The 24,391-nt window shown below is 34.6% G+C and overlaps 1 protein-coding gene across 1 annotated transcript; it reads right to left on the bottom strand.

Annotated features, from left to right (window-relative positions):
- Positions 1-1,111: 1,111 nt before the first annotated feature.
- On the bottom strand, positions 1,112-3,838 carry LOC132276812 (aspartyl protease family protein At5g10770-like; the record flags this gene model as incomplete). Its single annotated transcript, XM_059778429.1, has 1 exon — positions 1,112-3,838. A coding segment is annotated over one exon (1,383 nt), but the record flags the coding sequence as incomplete, so codon positions are not given.
- Between the last annotated feature and the right edge of the window lie 20,553 nt (positions 3,839-24,391).

The raw sequence follows: 24,391 nt of genomic DNA, 5'->3' as shown, positions 1-24,391 counted from the left end.
TTTAAGAGTCATTGGAGAGGGTAATAGTTGTTATTTCTATCTCCTTAAGTTTATCCATACCCTTTGAGTCTCCATGTCACTTGGAATTCTTATCTAGTCGAATATTCCGTATCAGTAAGGGAAGTAGATAACTACGAACTTCATGCAGCTCATCCATTTAACATAAATATCTTAACATTTCAAAATAGTAATGAATTATTTGAAACAACTGATCCAAATAAGGAATACTTTATTAAAAGTAAAGTTGATAACAGGGCTATTGAAGACACTCATTTGTAGAGAATGAAACAATTATTGAAACTAGAAGCATCAGCAAAAACAAATAATAAATTGAGATTAAACTAAAATTGTTTACGGATAATATTTCTTCAGATGCTCAACATTCCACGGGTGAGGCAGTGGCTTTCCCTCTAAATCCTCCAACCAGTATGTTCCTGGTCTCTGACATCGCGTAACTTTGTAAGACCCTTCCCATTTGGGATTCAGTTTCCCCATGGTTGAATCTTTGGGTGCTTGAATAACTTTGCGGAGTACTAAATCTTGACCCCTGACTATGTTCGCAAAATGGCAATATGAGTTAGGCTAATGGACAAGGCTCTCTAATTCTAAATATCTATTATTATGTAATATTTGGGAATTAATGTTCTGGTGGTTTGACAAGCAATCCTCCGAAATGGGGGGCAACTGATGAATGTATAATTTAAATACTCGCGGATATGGGAAGGTTGTTAAATTAACGCACTATCTCATAAGATTAAGATAGACTCTACAGGTTACAATAAAGATTAAGCTTACAGATTACGATAAGAATTAAGCCTACAAATTACGATAAGTATTAAGCCTACAGATTACGATAAGGATTAAGACAATGGTAAGTCTACGTTACATCCTAACCTAAACCCTATAAAGAAAGGGGCTAATCGAACATTTTAAGGTATAGAATAGATCCTAACTCAATTTCTTGATTTCTCCAGAGAGATTACTTCGTGTTCGTCGGAGCCTACTCCACCGGTAACACACCGGTGCCTATAGGATCATTTTTTCTTCTTTTCATTCAGGAAGTCAGATCAGATCCGGGTTGCGCAGAATCCATCATCAACAGTTAGAAACTCAAATACATTCATTTTGTTCATTTGAAGACTCGTGTGAATGAACCTAGACTGAATCTAATGAGTTAAAATGAAATGAAAGTAAGGAAAAAAGTTTTATAAGGTCACGGTAACCTTCGCCATCTATTTGAGAGGTAGAAGAGATACCACTAAACTATCGAATTCTTAATTTACCTTCCTTTTTATATGAATAGAATAAAAACGTGAATTCTATTTTTATTCTCTTGAACTATATCTCTTGCAATCATCATGGTCAAAAAGCATACCCATTTATTTTAGTTTACTTTTTCTCTTGTAAATAATGAATTTCCCCCCTAATTTATGTTATTGAAATTAATAAGTAATTTTGCTGCTTTTCACATGCACTGTTCATCCGGTGTGCTATTATTCAGTAAGCACCTTAATTAATTTACTTTACTCCGTCATAATATATATGAAATCCACAATGGCTTCTCATCTTTTTTCTTTTCAAAGTGAGACTGACCCCAATAGATCCAATAATTTACTCCAAAGGGAAATGATTCCATCTCATCAAATTCGGAGAAAAATCACTGGTTTGAATTTTAGGATTAATTGCATATATACAATCTCCCTAATCAACAAAGAAATTGTATATTACCTCTCCTACTAAGTTTTTAGCAGTAAGTACTCAAAATATATACCAACAATTTTGCAAGATACCCCCTTCCAACAAGTTACAATTAGTAGAAAAGTTTGTTTGTTTGTTTTTTTTTTTTTTTTTTATGTGTTTAAAATCAGAATTATTCTTTTCGTACAATTGCATAAATTCTCTGTCACATATTAGAAGTCCACTATCTCATTTTTAGATACTTTAAATTAGTTATCCATTTGAAAAGTCAAAACAAATAATCTTTATCTTTCCACTTGATAATTATCTCTGTCTAAACTAAAAATGACAAGTTCATAAATTTAAAAGGGAACAATGCATTAATTATATGTCCCATTAAAAACTCCAATTTCTAAACATGGACACATCTAATATGGGAGGGAGGGAATACATATTACTATATGTTCTAGGGACATATATGTCACAATGTTATGAGAGTAATATCTTTGCAAAAACTCGCCCATTGATGAAATGAACCCTGCTTGAAGCCACCGTGAGACCAATCTTGATATAGTAATTGCCCCACCAGTAGAGGGATAAACTTTGGTATAAAAAGGGATTCTTATTTGTTTGAGGTGGATATATATATATATATATATATATATATATATATATATATATATATATATATTCATCGGCCAATGGAGTCATAAACACTAAAATATCCTTGTTAATAATAGAGAAATGAGGAATTATGAAGAAAAGAAAGGAATTTTCATTAGTTGGAGATATCACATTGAAAATACATACTTGTATACTTTCTTGTGCAGCCCCCAGCAGCAAACCCAATTCTTGAATTGGAGACATCACAAACCACCCTATATGTCTGCTGCTGATAGTTTCCAATAATGGCGACAGCATCCTTGTCTGAATTTCCTGCAAAGGCCAAGCACGTAATACCCTCATCCATATCTACAAGAATGCTTTGAGGCGCAAGAGTGAGGTCGGCCTCTCCTTGGAACACCATCCGAACCTCGGGCACAACTAATAACATCTCCTTCAAACTACCTTTGTAACATGTATCGAGAACACCAGAATGGGTGATAATCTCGTACTCTAAGGACATGATCTTCGTGAACTCATCACGGAGAGCTGCATATACTGACGGAGGCAGACGCGTGATCACCGTCCCAGAATCTAATATTGTTGAAACGTTGTACTCGGCCTCTGACACTCCCAATGTCCTGCCTGCCACCACAACTGCAGTCAAATTCAAACCGTACAAGCTGCTATCTATAGAATTAGTAAGCATTGGAGTGAACTTGTAGGATGATCCCATCAACGAATCCATTCCAATGGACAATGAGCCTTCACTGCCTCCGCTGGCTGTTGGGAGGCAGTAGGAGAAGGCATTTCCATATTTGGCTGACAACTGAGAGACCATGGAAAGTTTGTCACGATTCAGGCCAAAAAGATCAGCAGACCGACCGATCAACCCTTGGTTGTCCTGCCCACACCCATACACAAAACCAGGCTGTGTTTCCGATTGGGTTAGGGTCAGTGAATCCTGACTCAAGTAGCCACGAGAGAAAGACTTGTCCCCATAGGTAGCGGTGTACACGCACTCGTTAGAAGGAGTGCAAGCAGGGTCATTGAGAGTGGCTTCCTTAAGTGAATTGCACTCCGGTGTTGTGCACGATAACTTTTTGTAGGTGCTGGATGTAGAGGGATCGAAAATGGGAACGACTAGTTTGTGGCAAGACCTCTCGCAAGGCTGGCATTGCAGCCAGGAGATGGAGCTGCCTGTGTCGACAACCACAGGATAGTAACTGGGTGGAGTGCCAAGGCCAATCTTGATATAGTAATTTAATGTACCAATAGACAGGCCAGGATTCACTGGTGTGCTGATGGACTTTGGTCCGAAAAGGTGTTCTGATTTTTGTGTGGTGTTGTTTGTGACACTGTTTGTTCTGTTGTTAGTGAGTCTGGAGTTCAGATACTTAACTCGTGCTTGGCCCCGAGAGAGTAACTCGGCCAAGGATGGCCGAGACTGGGAGGTTAGAGGTGAGCCATGTCCATGCACATGATACAAGGTGAAGTGCAAAGCTGAATGGTTAAGTCCTTGCTCTGCTTCTGCCCAAAAAAGGAAAATATAAGAAAGTTAATTATTGTCCCTTTTCAGCTATGAATTTTATGCACAAATATAATCATTCCCAATTAATACATTTTATATGTGAACAAAGAAAAGAAAAGAAAAATAAATATTACTCCGAATATTATATGAAATGTTGCAAACAATACATTAATTGAACCAAATGAGATAACCACAACACATGCCCTGATTACTTGCTAAAGAAGATGTTGTTGCATGCAAATAAAAACAAGTGAGGAACCAAACCAACCCCATTTCTCCTACATCTTTGGACATGCTATGTTTGTTTTATGTATATATTTCTCTCTCACACACACATATACACACGAAGAGAAGCAGAAGTTTCAATAACAATTTCGGGACCACTTGGGGTATTCACTTAACTTCATGAACATTTTATGGGACGACTTTGGGTCTTCACATAAATCTAATTTACTATTAATGCATGGAGACTTTTCAGAACGGTACTCGGATTATTACAGTATTTTTCCACCCGGACCCAGTGATACAACAAAATGCTGCGTTCTATTCTTTCCAAACGTACAAAACATAAATTGCAATCTATCACCCCACCTGTCACGCCATAACAATGCATCACGCAACTAAAGTAGATTACAAGACTGGAAAATCAATTGAAGTTGTCTCTGTACCTGGTGAGCAGGGTCTTCTCATTTAGATAGATTGTCGGGTTCATGTGTTGGGATTTATATGCCTTGGCATAGCAAATTCTTATCTGGACTGTAGTGACATATGTTCCTGACATATCTGAAATATTTATGATTTATATAATTGGTATTATGTTTCGATTCACTATGAAATTGATAGTGTCCCTGTGATTACAAGAAATATTTATATATATATGTAAGTGATGGCAATCAATGCATGATATATAAATAGTAATTATAAATTGTTCATAGTCGGTAATTATGGATAGACTCATAATTAATTAAGACTTGAACTGGATCCGCGTTAGGTTGAGATATATTGCAAGAGCCGTCGTATGCAATTGCTACCTATCATCGTCATGGCATTTGACTCTTAAGCATGAGAAAATTATAAACTCTTTTATTAATTAATAATTACTTTGATTTGTTCGGCGGATTCTTCGGGATCCTTAGACCGACACTTTGGATAGTTATGTGATTAATAGTTAGAGGGCTATATTTTCAATAATTGCATCATTGTTACTTGTATTTATTTTGTATTGATTTTGGTTGATCACAAAGTAAATTTGAAGGCCTTCGTATAGTTTTAGACAAAATGATTTATTATATATTTATTTATTAAATTATTATTTTTGTCAAACAAATGTTTTATTGTGATCGAGTCAGAAATAATCAATGGTACCAAAATAAATATATTAATTAAGTAGTCGGATTGATGGTTTTATTTATCCGATAACTAATTATGCATAGAGGGGTCAAAGTGCAATATTGACTTAGAGGTTATTTATTATTTAATTGGAGTTCAATTAATTTCTTTTAGTGGAGTAGAAATTAATTTATGAATTAATTGAATTGGGTCCATGGACCGGGCCAGTTATTAATTCATTGTAGCCAATAAAATAATAGGCCCAATGGATTCTCACTCATAGCCCAACTTGATATTGGAATCATATTAGATTTGAGACATATGAATTAGAGATTGAGAAAGATTTGTTGTTTCCTTTTCTTTATTTTTATGTTGCCTATAAATATACATGGTCTATGTATATTTTAGGAGAGATTTTAATGAGAAGGAAAAAGGAATAAATTTTCTCTCTCTGGAAAATTAGGGTTAGTGTTCTTATCTAATGGAGGCTCCCACAAGCCTAATTTTCCAAGGTCATTCATGGAGGCTTATGAGTGATTCCTAAAGGCAAAACAATTACCAAGAATATGGAGATCCATGGAAAAGGTGTCTAACAAAAGAGATCTACAATAAGTGAGAATATTCACTTTAGAGGAAAGATCTAAGGTTTACTCAAACCTTGATGTAAGTATTCAATCTTTTAATTGAATGATACATCAAGTTTTATTTTTTCATAAAACTTGTCTCTATGTGATGAATCAAGATTTATGAATTTAAATCTCTCGAAAAGTTTTTAAAACTAGCATGTTTCCCAACAGTGGTATCAGAGCATGGTTTGATTCATCACTAGAGATCATGATTTTATGAAAATCATCATTCATGGATCCAAAGTTATATATGCATATGTATATATATTTTTTATATTATCATGATGTATGTATATTTGTGATTAGATGAATGTTGATTTATAATTGGGCCATGGATGAAGCTTATAGGTTATTGGAATGAAATTTTATCTTTGGATGAATGCAATTAAGGCTTTGATTTAGCCGTTTGAAAGTTCAATGATGTAATTTAATTTTTTTCATTGTATTTCAAATTGTAAATATTTTTAAAGCCATGTAATATTCATCAAAGGATGCTATGAAGCTTCAAGAGGGTCCAAAAGGGTTAAATTATGCTCCAGTAATTTTCTGAAATTTTTTCGAAATTTTTCAGAATTTTTCTGGAAATTTTTTATTAATTTTTCTGGATTTTTCGGCGTTTTTCCGGTGGCCGGAGCATCACCGGCGGCGAAAAGAACTACTGGAGGAGGTTGGGATCTGGTGCAGAGCACCAATAATGAATCTGGCGCGTGAGGAACACGCACCAGAAGTGGTAGGTTTGGCGCGTGGGTTCCACACGCCAGAAAAGTCAACCATTCCGGCGCGTGAGGAACACGCGTCGGCTAGAGACCAAGTCAGCGCCATGTGGCGCGTGCCACGCCCCACAAACTTGAACAGGCGCGTCCAGGCGCGTGAGGAGCGTGTGGAATGCGGCTTGGCGCGTACATGCGCGTGATGACGTGCTAATGCTTCCTCAGGCTCGTGACAGCGCGTGGAAGCGCGTGTCACGCGCTGTTTTGCTACTTCAGTTCCTGTTTTAACCAATTTATACGCGTACAAGCCTCTGCAAGTGTTCACAAGCCTTTGATTGATCCTTGCGCAATACTTAGAGCATTTAAATGTTAAAAGCGGAATCCATTGGCCATTTAATTTGTTTCTGTCTGTCATTTATTTATTTAACTGATGCATGAAATAATTAATTGTTTATTATTATTATTCATGCATTGGATCCATGATATTTAATTAAATGACTTGATTTATATTAATTAAATTATAAAAATTAAGTGGATCTGATTACTAATTAATTTGAGGGCACTTATTGGGAAACGAAAAATTATTTTTGAAAATTATTTTTAAAGTGTGCTTCCAATTAAATATTAGTGAATCATTTAAAAATTCAATTATTTTCTAAATTTAATTGGATTAAAATCAAGACGTTTTGCATACATTATATCATGTAAATGAATAAAATGAAAACCCTAATTTAATGATTAAAAATTGAGTGGGAACGGGGATTTTTATACATTACCCCATGGCCTTCGTTATTAAAACAATTATAATTAGATCTTTAAAAATAAGGCCCCACGCATGATTTGAAGAGTTTTAATATTACAAGAATGGTTGTCTCATGAAAATAATAATATTAAATGTTCATTGTAATTAGATCTTTAAAAATAAGGCCCTACGCATGATTTAAAGAGTCTAGATTATAATGACAAGATATTTAATGTTTTATTTTTCATTAGGACATTAATAACGTTATACACTCAATCTAAAATCAATAGTGTTAGCTCCCCAAAGGAGTGGTCTGCACTAGGTGATTTTAGAAAGGCTAAACATAATCGGAAATCATTTCATATAGATCGACAAGGCATTGTCTTAAGAGATATGGAGATGATGGGATTTGCCCGCCAATAACAATAATGAACTTCGCCAACCGAATAAGTTATTGGCATATTGGTTATCCGATTTTTCATGCAGTGGTTAAGGGACCCACATACTATTTTAATGAAAGTGCTTGCCTAATAGTAAATGAATCTCAACAATAGTAATAATGAACTCCTCCAACAGGATAAGTTATTGACATATTGATTGGTTGATTTATTATGCTACAGAGTTGAGGGACCCGCATTAATTAAAATGGATTGTTCACCAATAATGATAATGATCTCTTGTTCGATTGAGATTTATTATATTATGTGGTTAACAAACTCATTTTAATTTTAAATATGCATGACAGTATTAATAATTTACCTTACATGTTGTATGAATGTATTTATATTCAGATGAATTATGTCTAATCCAGTTTATCTGCTTGCTTACATATTCAATGTAACTGGACCTTATTAATATTGACTGGAAAAGGAACTTAGATATTTTATTCACAACGTAAGGGTACAAATGTATTTACTACTCCTAAACCTAATCCTTTTACTTTAAGATACCCAAGAGAACATTAATGTTTTGAATAAGTGAAATAAGGCAAATGAGATGAATTAGTGCAATATTCTAGAGTTTACCTCGAATACGCTCCAAAGCTAACATTTACATTATTTTATTTTCTTCAAGCATCATGTTAAATGTCAATACGATACTTTGGTGAGATTAGATAGAGCATATGCCTAAGTACTGTGTCAAATTTAAATACCATCAAGATAGCCTCAAGAACTCCAGTTTGAAATCGAATTTTGGAAAATGATTATTTATTATTTAAAAATTGGCTGGAGATCAATAGGGCTAACTTGAGTGGTAAGTTTCAAGTTGACATGATTATTGCCTTGTTACCAAACTCGTTCGATTCTGTTAGAGTGAACTAAATAAGGAATCAGTTTGAGTTCACACTCACTGATATTCTTATAGAATTGGTAACAGATGAAGGGATAATCAAGAGTATGGGCGTTCCTATCAATCTAACCTAGTCTATACCATCTTCTTCTAGGCCCAAGTGGACGGGCAAAGCAAAGAAGAAGGATGATAATAGGACTAGACTAGCACAAAACATGGGTATCCAAAAGGTTAAAGGGAATGAGGCAGTGTATGTTGAGGGTAAAGAAAACTGTTTCTTTTGTCGCTAACTAAGACACTAAAGGACAAACTGTCTAAGTAATGACGTGGCATAGGAAAATATATATTTAATCATTGAGCCATGTTATGTGGTTGTATCTATTAATTCCTGATGAATAGATTCTGGAGCCACTAAACATGTTTGCAATTCATTGCAAGGATTTAAGGAATCCAGAAGCCTCGATGATATGAAATATATTTGTACTTAACCTGATATCAAGGTTGTAGCTAAGTCAGTAGGAATATTACATCTGAAATTAGAGAGTATGAGGATATTAGTATTAGAGAATTATCTTTATGCACAGAGGTTAGACGCTATCTAATTTTTGTTTCACTTGTGGTTTATAAAAACTGGATTGTTATTTTGTAAAACTGGTTTTATAAAATTGAATAGATATGCGATTGCTTCTGGTGCATTGAAAGATGGTTAATATACTATAATCACAAGCTCTTAAGATTTGCAAGATGTAGAAACTAATGTTGCATCTTCTAGATTGAATGTTAAGAGAAAATTTGTTATTCCAGACTCATTGTATTTTTAATGTCTATTTTTGGGTTGTTATCAATCAAAATGAGATTTAAAGATTGGTCAAAGAAGGTTTATTACCTAGTGAGGCAGAGGAGCCTAAACCAAACTTGTGAATCCTATTTTGAAGGATAAATAACTCTAAGGGCTTAATCAGCCAAATGAAATAGACATAAAGAACAATTGGAGTCGGTACACACGGACACGTGTGGTCTTGTGAACATCCAAGCAAGATTACTCACGTTTTGGATAAATTTACCTATTGCGACACAAGTCTTATACTTTTGGTATATTCCGAGAGGGTCAAGACTGATGTGGAGTACAGATTAGGTAAACTTATCAAGACACTTCGATCTGATTGAGGATATGAGTATTTCTTGGGATAGTGCAAAGACTATATGATCAATGAGGGTGTTGTGTACCAGTTTTCCGCAATTGACGCTAAATGCATTTAGGTGTCAAATAGGAATAACAGAATTCCACTTAACATGGTTAGATCTATGATCAGTTATGCCACATTATCTCTTTCATTTAAGAGTTTAGCGTTAATGACATCGATGCGCATTATGAACTGCATTCCATCTTAGTCTGTCTCAAGGATACCTTTGAGCTGTGTTTTTGACTAAATCTTAGTTTGAATCACATGCACATATGGGGTAGTCTTGCACATGTGCGCTTGATATGGACAAGTAAGTTGGAAACAGATCATACGCATGATAGATCTGATAGCTATTCTAAAAGTCACTAGGATGGATTATTTTATGATCTCAATGATAAAAGTTTATTGTTTACACTCACTGTTTATCTATAGGAGGATCATATTATGAATTATATACCTAGTAGCATAATGTTAGAGTATATGGTATGAGTGTCAGATGTACCACATTTGAACACACTTATTATAGAGATTGAGAATAATAAATGAATTCCCTATTGATGCGTCAGCATCATCTAGTACACAGATTCTTGCATCGGTACATTAATGTAGTGGGAGGATTATTATCCAATCCGACAGAATCATGTTTTTAGGTGAGACCATTATGGGCATTCCTGTTAAACATGAGTTGGACCCAGTAAGCTACACGGAAGCGTGAACCGATATGGATACAGATCATTTTGGCAAGTTACTATGAAATCAGAGTTGGAATCTATGTATTCTAATAAATTCTGGGATCTTGTAAAACTTTCTAGTAGGGTGATTTCTATGGAAGGCAAGTTAATCTACAAAAAGATACCAGAAGATTTTTTAGTGAATAAATCATGAGTGTACAAGGGAATGTCATTATTTTTCTGATTCTATATTTATATATGACATCCTACTCATTTAGAATGATGTGGAAGTTTTGTCATCGATAAGGAGGTAGTTGTTCAATTACTTTTAAATGAAGGATTTTCAAGATGTTAGCTATATTCCTAGGATCAAGCTTTTGCAAGATCAGGTTAAAAGGAAAATAGGTTTATCTTAATAATCCTACATTGGAAAAGTTTTTATCAAGTTTGGTATGCATAACTCAAAGAATGAGTTCTTACTTTATTGATATGGATTGCTCTCTCTCGTAAGTAGTTTTCCAAGACTAGCAGAAGAGATTGAGTAAATGAGACTGAAACTATATGCTTTGGCATATGAGAGTCTCATATATGCCATAGTCTATACCAAATAGGACATCCGCTACATTGTAGGGATAGTCAGATGATATCAGTCCAATCCTGGACTTGATAACTGGTCTGTTATGAAAAATATCATTAAGTATCTAAGGAGGACCAAGGATATCATACTTAGTTATGGATGTAATGATATGGTCCTAGTTAGGTATGCTAGTTCTGATTTTCAATCAGAAGTAGATACTATGAGGTTCATGACTTAGTGTATGTTCATTTAATGGAAGGGAAATCAGTTAGTAGATTGTTAAGCAGATTTCAACTGCTGACTCAAACCTGCAGGTGGAATACATTGCAGCCTTAAAGGCAGCAAAGGAAGCCTATTGGTTTGATCTCACTGATTTAGAGGTTATGGAGTATACTAGCCTACCTATTGAGCTATGTTGCGACAATAGTGCAGAAGTAGTCCAAACCAATGACCCAAGGTTCTATAGAGGAACAAGCTACACTGAGAGGAAGTATCATGTTCTACATGATATTGTCCGGCAAGAAAATGTACTTGTAGCCAGAACATTGCATTGGAACACAACTTTGTTGATCCATTATCAAAGGTGTCATTGATCAATAATTTTGATCATCATCTGGATAACATTGGTGTTAGGTGCAATTTGAATTAGCTATGAGGGCAAGTGGGAGCTGTTGAGATTTATATGCCCTGGCATAGCAAATTCCTATCTGGACTATAGTGACATATGTTCTTGACATATTTGAAATATTTATGATTTATATAATTGGTGAATTCAATGTATTATGTTTCGATTCACTATGAAATTGATAGTGTCCCTGTGATTACAAGAAATATTTATATATATATATATATATATATATAAGTGATGGCAATCAATGCATGATATATAAATAGTAATTATAAATTGTTCATAGTCGGTAATTATGGATGGACTCATAATTAATTAAGACTTGAACTGGATCCGCGTTAGGTTGAGATATATTGCGAGAGCCGTCGTATGCAATTGCTCCCTATCATCGTCATGGCATTTGACTCTTAAGCATGAGAAAATTATAGACTCTTTTATTAATTAATAATTACTTTGATTTGTTCGGCGGATTCTTCGGGATCCTTAGACTGACACTTTGGGTAGTTATGTGATTAATAGTTAGAGGGTTATATTTTCAATATTTGCATCATTACTACTTGTATTTATTTTGTATTGATTATGGTTGATCACAAAGTAAATTCGAAGGCCTTCGTGTGGTTTTAGACAAAATGATTTATTATATATTTATTTATTAAATTATTATTTTTGTCAAACAAATGTTTTATTGTGATCGAGTCAGAAATAATCAATGGTACCAAAATAAATATATTAATTAAGTAGTCAGATTGATGGTTTTATTTATCCGATAACTAATTATGCATAGAGTGGTCAAAGTGCAATATTGACTTAGAGGTTATTTATTATTTAATTGGAGTTCAATTAATTTCTTTTAGTGGAGTAGAAATTAATTTATGAATTAATTGAATTGGGTTCATGGACCGGGCCAGTTATTAATTCATTGTAGCCAATAAAATAATAGGCCCAATGGATTCTCACTCATAACCCAACTTGATATTAGAATCATATTAGATTTGAGACATATGAATTAGAGATTGAGAAGGATTTGTTGTTTCCTTTTCTTTATTTTTATGTTGCCTATAAATATACATGGTCTATGTATATTTTAGGAGAGATTTTAATGAGAAGGAAAAAGGAATAAATTTTCTCTCTCTAGAAAATTAGGGTTAGTGTTCTTATCTAATGGAGGCTCCCACAAGCCTAGTTTTCCAAGGTCATTCATGGAGGCTTATGAGTGATTCCTAAAGGCAAAACAATTACCAAGAAAATGGAGATCCATGGAAAAGGTGTCTAGCAAAAGGGATCTACAATAAGTGAGAACATTCACTTTAGAGGAGAGATCTAAGGTTTACTCAAACCTTGATGGTATTCAATCTTTTAATTGAATGATACATCATGTTTTATTTTTGCATAAAATTTGTCTCTATGTGATGAATCAAGATCTATGAATTTAAATCCCTCGAAAAGTTTTTAAAACTAGCATGTTTCCCAACATCGTGATGGCCGAAGATCTTGATACGGACAGGTATAATCATAGGATGCACAAGGACACCTATATATATATATATATAAAGTTAGTAGACATATAAAAAAATCAACACATATTCAATGATAAATTTAAAAAATAATTGTTTATATTATATATTGTGATTAACTCTGATTAACATTTCTTTATAAAAATATTATGATTAACAAACAAAATAAGAGTTTAATTAATTATATTGTATAAATAATTTATTGACTAAATTATATAGTAATATATATATATTTCAATATTTCTTTTTTTAATAAATTTTTAAATATTTTTAACAATTATACTATCATATCATTATGGGAAAAGATACATTTTAATGTTCATAACTTGTTAAATATGTATTTTGAAGTATCTAAAAATAATTGAATACATAATTAAAGTATCAAAGAAAAAACTGACAAAGTAAAAGCTGAAGATATATAATTCTTAAACCAAGATAATAACAACGAAGCAAATGTTTCAAACTCAAAAGAATTACAATATTCTTGCTCAATCCTATGAGTTATGCAGCGGAAGATTATTGTGAAAAGTTTAAGTTTTCATAGAGGAAGGATTTAATCACGTGTCTTTCTATTTTTATCAACTTTACTTAAGTTAGCAATCAATCAATTAATTACATGCAACATAAAAGTAAAATAAAGTAAATAGAGTTTGAGATATGACACCAGATTTTTAGCGAGGAAACCCCAATTGGTATAATAGACCAATTGTTGTGAGAAAAGTCTCGTGGACTGTGCAGTCCAAAATAAACCGATTCCCTATGTTTGAAACAAAGTATAATGAACTTTGATTCAAGCTCACACCCTCTTGTTCTACCAAAAACCAATTGCTAACAATCTTCTGGCTTTGCGACGTCCCGTCTAACAGCTCTTGACCCAGACTTACTCTCGAGTCTCAATCTCTGTAGAAGGATTGCTAGTAGATCAAAAAGCATTCCTCGAATACTTTGACCCTTTCAAAGTGTGATCATTTCACCCCTTTTCTAAGTTCTGAATTTGGTAGAAGAAATAGATTTGCTTTCTCTGATTGTTGTAGATGCAATATTCAATAAACTTTGAACACGATTGAGAATTGAATAACACCATAAAATAACTCTTGTATTTATGTGTGTGTTCTTTAAATAAAGACAGAAAAATCAGATTTGATTTTTTGCGAAATATCTCTCAAACAGGCTTTTAAGAATAAGAAGATGTATTACAAAAAACCGTATCAACCAAGATGTAAATCAAGGTTTATATTGAATTTTCAAAGACCTAGATATGCTTAGGAAAAGGTAATTTCCGTGCATAAGTCTTTTGGAAACAAGTCTATACCAAATAGGAAGTTTAAACAACTAATGGACCTAGAGGTATCAGCCTCTTACTTCTCAAAGGGAGGTCAGGGGTTCAAGTCTCAGAAGAGACAAGTGTGTGTGAGTACCAACTAGGAAAAAAAAAAAGGTTTAGACATAACAGGAAACTAGAATCCTAAACTATATCAGCATGTCACATGTATGTATAGTGTCCTGGATACAGAGGGGTCGAAAATGGGAACGACCTATTCATGTCAAGACACCTCGTAAGTCTTGCATTGCATCCAGCAGATAGTGTTGTCTGTGTCAACAAGCATAGGAGAATCACTGGGTAGAGTGCTAAGGCCTATCTTGACATAGTAATTGCCCGAACTAATAGAATCGCCTGGCTCCACGGGTGTGCTAATGGACTTTGGTCCAAAAAGTTGTTCTGATTTGTTAGTGAGTCTGAAGTTCAGATACTTAACTCGTGCTTGGTCCTAAGATAGTAACTCGGAGATAGATGGTGGAGACTAGGAGGTTAGAGGTAAGTCGTGTCCACCCACATGATACAAGGTCAAGTGCAAAGCTGAAGGGTTAAGTCCTTGCTCTACTTCTACCCAAAAAAGAGAAATAGGAGAAAGTTTATTAATGTCCCTTTTCAACTATCAATATTATGCATAACATATAATACTAATATGATCATTCCCAATCAAAATACATTTTATATGTGAACAAAGAAAAAAAAATGTTATATTATATGAAATGTTGCAAACAATACATTGAACCAAATTAGATAACCAGATCACATGCCTTTGATTACCTGCAAATGAAGATGTTGCAAGCATGAAAAAAGAAGTAAGGAACCAACCCAACCCCATTTCTCCTACACCTTTGGAAATGTTATGTTTGTTTTATGTATATAATGTGATATATATATATATATATATATATATATATATATATTATAATTGGCTAATTTCGTTGTCAAAGCAAGTCCGATCGAATTGTAATCTTTCGGTTCAGAATTTCAAAATTGAAGATCGGATGCGGATTTGAAGAAGCTCAAGTGTTCATACTTTAATACACTCTGGGATGATGAGAACAATGTTTTAGAAAGGTATGTGAGTTTATGAAGACACTTAGGAGGTTCAAAATTAGGGTTTAGGAATTTTTACATTCTGCCCAACTTGAATTGGTTCAAGTTTCTTAGAACAGGTTCAAGTGTAAAGCTAAATTTTATTTTTAGCTTCTGGCAACTGGTTCAAGTCCTTCAGACCTTTTTGAAAACTCTGTTTTCTTGTCTGTTTTGGCTTACTAGTTTCTATAGACTTTTACCATAATGGTTATGCATGAAATTGACTTGTTTTCCAAGTACAATTAGGTTTTTAAAAGTCTATAAATATATGTTTTCTCACTTAAACTTTTAAAGATTGAAAAGATATATTTTTCTAATTGAGAGAATTGTTTGAGAGATATTTTTATTCAGAAAATCGAATCTGATTTTTCTAATTTTATTATTGAGAGCACACACATAATTAAACACAAGAGTGATTTAGAAGTGGTGTTCTCTATCTCATCGAGATTTGAGCAAAATTGAAGATTCAAATATTCCGAAAAGCAGATCTATTTCTTCTACATCAAATTCAGATCTTGAAGAAAATGGGTGAAACAATCACACTTTGGAATGGTCAAAGCATTCGTGGAGTGTTGTTTAATCTACCAGCAATCCTTCTACAGAGATTAAGAGTAAGTCTGAGGCCGAGAGCTGTTGGACGGGGGAGTCGCAAAGTTAGGAATTGTCAACGATTAGTTTTTGGTAGAACGATAGGGTGTGAACCTGAGTCAAAGTTCAGTGTACTTTATTTCAATCGTAGTGGATCGTTTTGCTCTGGACTGCACAATCCAAGAGTTTTACCCACAATAATTGGTCTATTTTACCAATTGGGGGTTTCCTCGCTAAAAATCCTAGTGTCATCTCTCAAACTTTATTTACTTTACTTACACTTTATTTTTGCTTTGTGTGTTTGAATTTAGTTTCATTTCGGTAAAATTAAAATAAAAAAAAATTTGGTTAAAGGAACAAGTAAAACTTATTTGCCACCCATTTAGATTATTTTTATGGCAAAGTACAGAAAACCCCTCTTGACTTGTAACATTTTTCAGTAAACCCCTCTCGTTTAATTTTTTACCAAAGAACCCCCCTCGACTTGTAACATTTTTTCAGCAAATCTCCCTTGTTTAATTTTTTACCAAAGAACACCCCTCAACTATCTAAGGAGATAAAATAGTTGATATTTGGACCAAAATGTCCTTTTATTTAAATTTTTATTTTTTTGAACTTCAAAAATTCATATCTCACAAAGCGTACATCCAAATATTGCAAATAATATATGCACGGAAAGCTTATAAAACAAGAATTCCAGAAATATAAGATTTGTATAACAAAACTTCATAACCAGAGGGAAATAGACAATCTAAAAATCTACCGCAACAATCTTATTTTATTTTTTTTTATAAAATATTTGAGTTATTTGCAAGAAAATTTTTAAAATTTTTCATTTTTCATATAGAGCATAACATATAAAAAAATTAGTCCCAATAGAGACTGAATATTCATTTTTATTTATTTTTAAATAGTGAGCTTATAAAAGAATGAAAATACTTTGACACAAAATATGATATTTCATGAAATCGATCTCTGTTGGGGTTAAATTTTTTTATATATTCGGCTCCATATGTAAATGAATAATTCTAAAAAATTTGTTGCAAATATCTAGAGTATTTTTTTTAAAAAAAATAAAATAAGATTGTTAGAGTAGATTTTTAGATTGCCAATTTCTCTCTGTTTAAAAAATAAAATAAGATTGTTAGAGCAGATTTTTAGATTGTCAATTTCTCTCTGGTTATAAAAGTTTGTTGTACAAATCTTATATTTCTAGAATCCTTATTTCATAAGCTTTCCGTGCATATATTATTTACAATTTTTAAATGTACGGTTTGTAAGATATGATTTTTTGAAATTCAGGAGAATTATGATTTAAATAAAAAGGCATTTTGGTTCAAATATTAACTCTTTTACCCCTTTTAGATAGTTGAGGGGGGTTCTTTGGTAAAAAATTAGACAAGGGAGATTTATTGGAAAAAACCTACAAGTTAAGGGGGGTTCTTTGATAAAAAATTAGACTAAAAAAATTTACTGAAAAATAATACAAGTCGAGAGGGGTTTTTTATACTTTGCTCTTATTTTTAATACAAGAATTTGGGGACGACTCTCACACACACACACTTGGGGACGACTTGGGGTCTTCACATCAGTCAGGAGTTCCCACGATGAGAAAGAGTCAATGATTTGGACACCTAAAGGGTCTCTTTTGCATTGAAAATTAATCATCAACTAGTAGTGTAGACAAGTCCAGGAGAGTTCCCTAAGAAGAAGGTTGCAAGAAAATGATATGCAAACACTAATAGCATTTTAGAAATTATATTCACACAAACTCCTATTTCTCACAATGATAAAGACATTTATTTGTCATAACATTCTATCCATGAAGATTTTCTTGTGATTGTATTACAATTTCTACCAAGAATTGGTACAGATGCACAACTTCCAATAAGTCAATATATCCTAAATATATTTTAATGTCATCATGACATCAACTCACACTCACATCAAAATAGTTTGAGTTATTCAACAGTCGAATTCTAAATAATTTTCATTCTACCAAACATGAAATCCAAGTAATTTTTTATATTCTTCATTAAAACCCTCCATCATTCTACAAAGTTCCTTCTATCATTCTACAAAGTTTGAAAAAGTTGCATCCGTTTTTCCATTTTCATGATCATCTTTCCTTTGGTCTTCCAGTTGCAAATTCCTTGGTGAAGATTTGGTTAAATGGAGCAGTTGGTTTTTCGAAACCCGAGTCACCAAACGATCAATTCATGAAGGCTTGTACTTAGGACCGAGTCAGAAAATTATGTGAGAAGAGGCCATAGTTGAGTTTTTTTTTTTTTTTTTTGCGTAATTTCAGTGAACGTGATATTAAAATTTCATAAATATATAATTTAAGTGAGGATTCTAGCTGAAATCTTCCTCCCAAGACCGTGGTTCGCGAGATATAAGGGAGTGAGGCCCAGTTACTTATCTCTTGCATAGTTAGCCAATCACAAGTCTTTGGCCAATTTTTCTTTTTTAGAATCCTTTGCTCTAAAAGCATTTTCCTTGATTGAACTAAGAGAATAAAACTTTTTAAAATTTTAATTTCAAAAAAAAAAAAAAAAAAATGAATTTTATTTATTTTTTTTTATTTATCATTTTCCTTCTTTCCCGCTAAATCCATAAAGCAAATCAAACCATATCAATAATGCATCTTATTAATAATTAATAAATCACAATATTTTCAACCTCAAAAAGAATTACCCAACATCATACCCCTTTATTTTCTTCTCTCTTATAAATAATGGATTCTTTTCACAACTTCTGTTATTGAAATTAATTAATATTTATGCATTATTGATCCATGTGCAACAGACTAGTAAGAGACTGGGGGTTGCTTTGTCTTTGCGCTATCTTTTCTTTTGTTTTCATGGAAGACCGACCCATTAGCCTTTGAATTCCAGTAGTTCAAGTCTGTTACCAGCTCAATTTAATGATTTACGTGCAAATGAGAGCATGATGTGAGGACAAAATCAAATGCAGTATTTATGGATGAGGAGACTTTTCAGAACAGTACAACATTCTTCCAGTATTTTTCCACCCCGACCCAGTGATACAACAAAATGCACGATTCATTCTTTCTAAATATACAAAACAAAACTATCCCACTCTAGAATCTGAAATAGTGTAACCCTCAATAAATTATTGGATAATTTTAAGACCATTGATTCCAGCCAATCGCACGATGACAAATAAATAAAAGTTAATTGATGTTAATATAAAATCGACACATTTGATTATGTGTCATATGTGTCAGCACATTTATTAACTCGAAATCAATAACTCTTGGACTATCTAATAATTTCTCGAAATCTCAACTAAATAGGTGCATTTTATTCAAATGTATCACCCCACCTATCCCAACGTTACAATCCATCACACAAGTTACATGGCTAAAGTTGGAGTGGTCCCTATCCAACTGGACACATGAATACAAGAGGATCCAGGAATATATATTTTATTCTTTTATAAAGGTAGAAAGGTATAAAAATCAACATATATTCAACGATAAATTTAAATAATAATTATTTATGTTATATATTACAATTAAAGGCCTAAAAATTTTTAAGGAGGCCTCCAACACCACAATTTTTTTTTATTTTGCTTAAACTGTTTTTTTTTTTCTTTTGAGTTCATACTCATACATCCATGTCTTCGTGAAGATTTAAATCTCTGATTTTTCTTTCAGAAATGGTGTCTTGCTACCGCCAAATCATTGACCCGTTAATATATTTATATTTTTTTCACCACTACCAAAACATGATCAAGTTTGTGTATACAGTTTTATTACAGTATAGCACATTTTTTTTATCACTTCTTCAAAGCTAAACAAAACAATTCCTACTCTCCTCTAGATAAACACCACATACACCAACAGATAATTTTAGACACTAATGCATAGTAGCCACACACCATACAGACAATAATAAAACGCAACATAAATTCAAAACCATCAACACCACGTACACTAAAAATAATTTTAGACACTAATACATAGTCACCCAGCATACAGCGTACAGGCAATAAAACACAACATACATTCAAAACCATCAGGCACCGGATGATATTACACTACTATTTTTTGGGTTTTTTTTCTACCATGGGTTCAAACTCCATTCTTTTGAAGAAAGAGAGGTTATACTACTGAACTAATTGCTTCTTGGTGTGTAGTTCAATATATTATTGCCTTAGGCTTGTTTAAAATGATTCACATAAAAAGACTTAAACTCTAGTGTCTCATTAAGTATCTGGTCTTATAATCAATTCCTCCTACGTGCAAATAGTTCTTTAAGGGTGTGGCGGACGCCTTACACAGTCAAATCAATTAATCGGGATAAAATCCCAAACACCCCATTTATATGGAAAAAACGAAAAAGTATACATTACTTCAAAAAACCTATAATGAGACTTAAATTTAAAAAAAGAATAGTTACTTGTAGGAGTGATGTTATATTGTATAAAAAAATTGTGGACTAAATTATAATACATACCTTAATACTTCTATTTTAATAAATTTTAAATGATTTTTAACAATTATATTATCATTTTATTTTTGAAAAGGTTACATTTTAATATTAAGAACTTGTTAAGTACTCCCTATGTCTCAAAATAAATGTTATGTTTTGAAAACCGTGACTCACACCACGATTCCCAAAACATATCACTTATTTTATGATAGATGGAGTATATATATTAGGACAAATTTCGTAAAACCCCCACTACTTCCATTTTTTGATCATAAAACCCCAACTTGTTTCTAAAAACTCCTATACTTTTAAAAAGTGTTCACATTGTTCCAATATCAGTATCCGACCCGTTAATTAGGCTGTGAAATGACAAATTTGACCTTATCATTTAATATTAAATTTAAAATTAATTTTTTTTAATTAAATTACAAAAACATCCTTAAAGTTGTTAGAGCTTGCACTGTTTGATTTGAAGTGAATCGTATCAGAACTGGGTTTGGTTGTTGGTGTTCTTCTAGGTTTCAAACTCTGGATCTAGTTTTTCTGATGCTCAAATCGATCTTGGGATCTAAATTAGATGATGTTGATGATTCTGGGATCGGTTAGATGGGTTTAGGGTTTGAGAGTCTCGAGCTATTTTTAACTGCTGTGATAGATTCATCAGAGAAAAAAAGGGAAAAAAAAATACACTGTTCCTTTATTGTTGTTGTTCGGATTCATTGTGTTTCTATGTCATTTTATAATTATACGATTCTGTGTAAATAAAATCCATTTTGTACGTAATTTTAGTGGTAGCAATCGGTTTCCTTTTTTTGCCATAGTTTGTTCTGGAGGAGGAAATTCATTTCCTATTTTATTTGTTTACCAAACTAGAAAAAAAGGGAAGGGGGGAAAGAAAAACCAAGCTTAAAATCACCCATTTGAGTTTCGAATCCGAGACCCACCATTTTTCTTGTGGGTTTTGTAATTTCAATTTTTTTAATCAGGTCTTTGAATACCAGCAAGTCGGAGAATTTCAAAGCAGTAGATTTTTGTTATTTTAGTTATAATTAGGAGGAGAAGAAGATTCACAAAATTTTTGTGTTAAGAAGAAGGAATTTGGTGGGTCATTGCTTTCTATTGGAATACTTGATAGGTCACTCATAGATTTGATTGAAAGAGTTTGGTCTTGGATTTATTGGGGAGCAAGCGATCTGTCTTCTTTGTCTGAGAAACTCCATATGGATGACAACATTTGCAAAGCGTGTTGCGAGTGTGAGATGAACTTTTCAGTCACTTGCCTCAGGTATTACTACCAAAGCTGTGGTCGAATGTTGTGTAGGAATTGTGCGAGGGGCTATGGCTCTTTGGTGATCGATGCATCAGGAGATATGGGAAGCATCAAAGAGATTGGGATTCGTATAAAGTCTTGCCGGTTTTGTTCCCTTGGGAAGAAATATAGTGATAAAATCTACCCATCTGAGTCTCCTCGACAATCCCCCGAACCGCCATCTTCGAGTTTCAGTGGCGAAAGATTTGATAGTTACTCTTCCCGTGCTACCAGAAGCGATATTACCTTATTTGGTGAGTTTGAGATCGACTTTTGAGGGAACTAAGTTAACCCGGGTAGGCCTAATGTCACGATCCGATTCCTAACGACGCCATGAGCATAGAAGATACGCATGCTGGTTGGCTAAGAACATTCATTGACTGGGAATGGTTCCAGGGAAGGGGCGTGCAGGACCACAGGATGGTACCTCTTCAGAGTTCAGGCAGGTCGACTCGGTTCAGTTCGAGGTGCTTGTCGCTGGTCGTGGACTTGACTATGAAGAAGGGAGTTGGCCATCCCTGCACAAACTGGTCGGGAGCTGGAGCCGTTCCCCTGACGAGGCCATGGCAGCCGAAACCAGTCAGCATGTATCCTCGGGAGGGCAGGTCGTGGTGGCTGACCAGGGCGCTTGCACGAGCTGAAGCAACGCCTTGGTGTCGCACGGGCCGTGCCGCTGCGCCAAATCTCTAGGCCCGTGACAAATGGTATCAGAGCAGGACTTGGGGAAAAGCACAGAGGTGTGCCCCCTTGTCGATCCGGGGGTCTTGAGAATGAAGACGGTGCACTAAAGCGTCGGTGGGCAATCAATGCTGTTGGAGGAGAGCCTCCATCTCCCCATGAAGACGCCTCCTTTAGGCCGGAGGGCCGCGCAAATCGGATGGCCGGAGGGCCGCGCGCACCAAAGTTCTTGCAAGTTCAAGAGGCGTGCAAACCGTTGTGAAGGGCGGGTATCAAGTCAGCCGGAGGGCGCTTGTTTGCTCGGGGTGTCGCGGAGGCGGCATAACGTGGGGTTGCGTCCCGAAGAAGTGGGCGTCCCTTTAGCCCGAAACCCTATCATTGGGCGAGTGCAGCCAGGGGTTGTACAAGGAAGCGATGGTGGGCAGGCGAGCATACCACTTGGGGGAGAGAGACTTTGGAATGTTGGACGCAGCGGAGTCAGCGCCGCACTGCGACGAGGGCGTCGCAGGATTTGGGTGGGGGAGAATGTCACGATCCGATTCCTAACGACGCCATGAGCATAGAAGATACGCATGCTGGTTGGCTAAGAACATTCATTGACTGGGAATGGTTCCAGGGAAGGGGCGTGCAGGACCACAGGATGGTACCTCTTCAGAGTTCAGGCAGGTCGACTCGGTTCAGTTCGAGGTGCTTGTCGCTGGTCGTGGACTTGACTATGAAGAAGGGAGTTGGCCATCCCTGCACAAACTGGTCGGGAGCTGGGGCCGTTCCCCTGACGAGGCCATGGCAGGCCGAAACCAGTCAGCATGTATCCTCGGGAGGGCAGGTCGTGGTGGCTGATCAGGGCGCTTGCGCGAGCTGAAGCAACGCCTTGGTGCCGCACGGGCCGTGCCGCTGCGCCAAATCTCTAGGCCCGTGACACTATGCTTACTCTTTAAGGGTGTTTTGTAATTTAATAAAAATATTTTTTATTTTTTAATTTAATATTAAATGTTAAGGTCAAATTTGTCATTTCACAGCCTAATTAATGGGTCGGATATGAATATTAGGGCAATGTGAACATTTTTTAAAAGTATAGGGGTTTTTAGAAACAGGTTGGGGTTTTATGATCAAAAAATGAAAGTAGTGGAGGTTATACGAAATTTGCCCTATATATTATAAAGATGTTTGAAGTATCGGAGGAAGTAGAAGTTAAAAAGATAGATAAATCTCACATTGAGATAATAACGAAGTAAAAACTTTAAATTCAAAAGAGTTACAATATTCTTACTCAATTTTTAATTTCAAAATATTTTAATACAATTTTCTTCAATCTCACACTCTTTTAATAGTGAATCGACAAAACAATGAATGGAGGCCCTTTCTCTTCTCTTCAATTTCCAAAGGCATCTAGATGTTTGCTGCTTCAACTTTCAGCCCATTGTTTTATACTTTTCAGCCAAATATTCCATGTCTCCCGTGCACCAAATATTACAATTTCAATCTCATGCTTCAAATTTTCACACCTCACTTTTCACCATTTCAATTTACACTTTTTTCAGGTGTGGTGTGATAGCCCAGTTGGTAGGGCGTGAGTGCTTGTGACTAAGTGGCCCAAGTTCGATTCCCATATGTTAATAACCCACCCCATTAATTTCTAGGCCAAGAGAGCCAATCAACTTTGATTCCCCTATGCAGAAGAGCCCATTGGAGCGAGTACATGAGCCCACCCCATTAATTCCACTAGGACGTATGCCGCAGAGAAGAACATTATGTGAAATCTTCGATTTTTCTTCTTCCTCTATCCTTATTCAAGGGGAACAGTGTTTGAATCAATAGAGAACATTTTCTTATGTATTAATCCATATTCTTTATTACATTTCAATTC

The sequence above is a fragment of the Cornus florida genome, unplaced genomic scaffold (genome assembly GCF_030987335.1).
Source record: "Cornus florida cultivar Cherokee Brave unplaced genomic scaffold, ASM3098733v1 CherokeeBrave_3.0.0_Hap2_Chr01, whole genome shotgun sequence".
In the NCBI taxonomy this organism is placed as follows: domain Eukaryota; kingdom Viridiplantae; phylum Streptophyta; class Magnoliopsida; order Cornales; family Cornaceae; genus Cornus; species Cornus florida.
The sequence above is the reverse complement of the archived record's forward strand: the minus strand, read 5'-3'. Positions and strand labels throughout refer to the sequence as shown.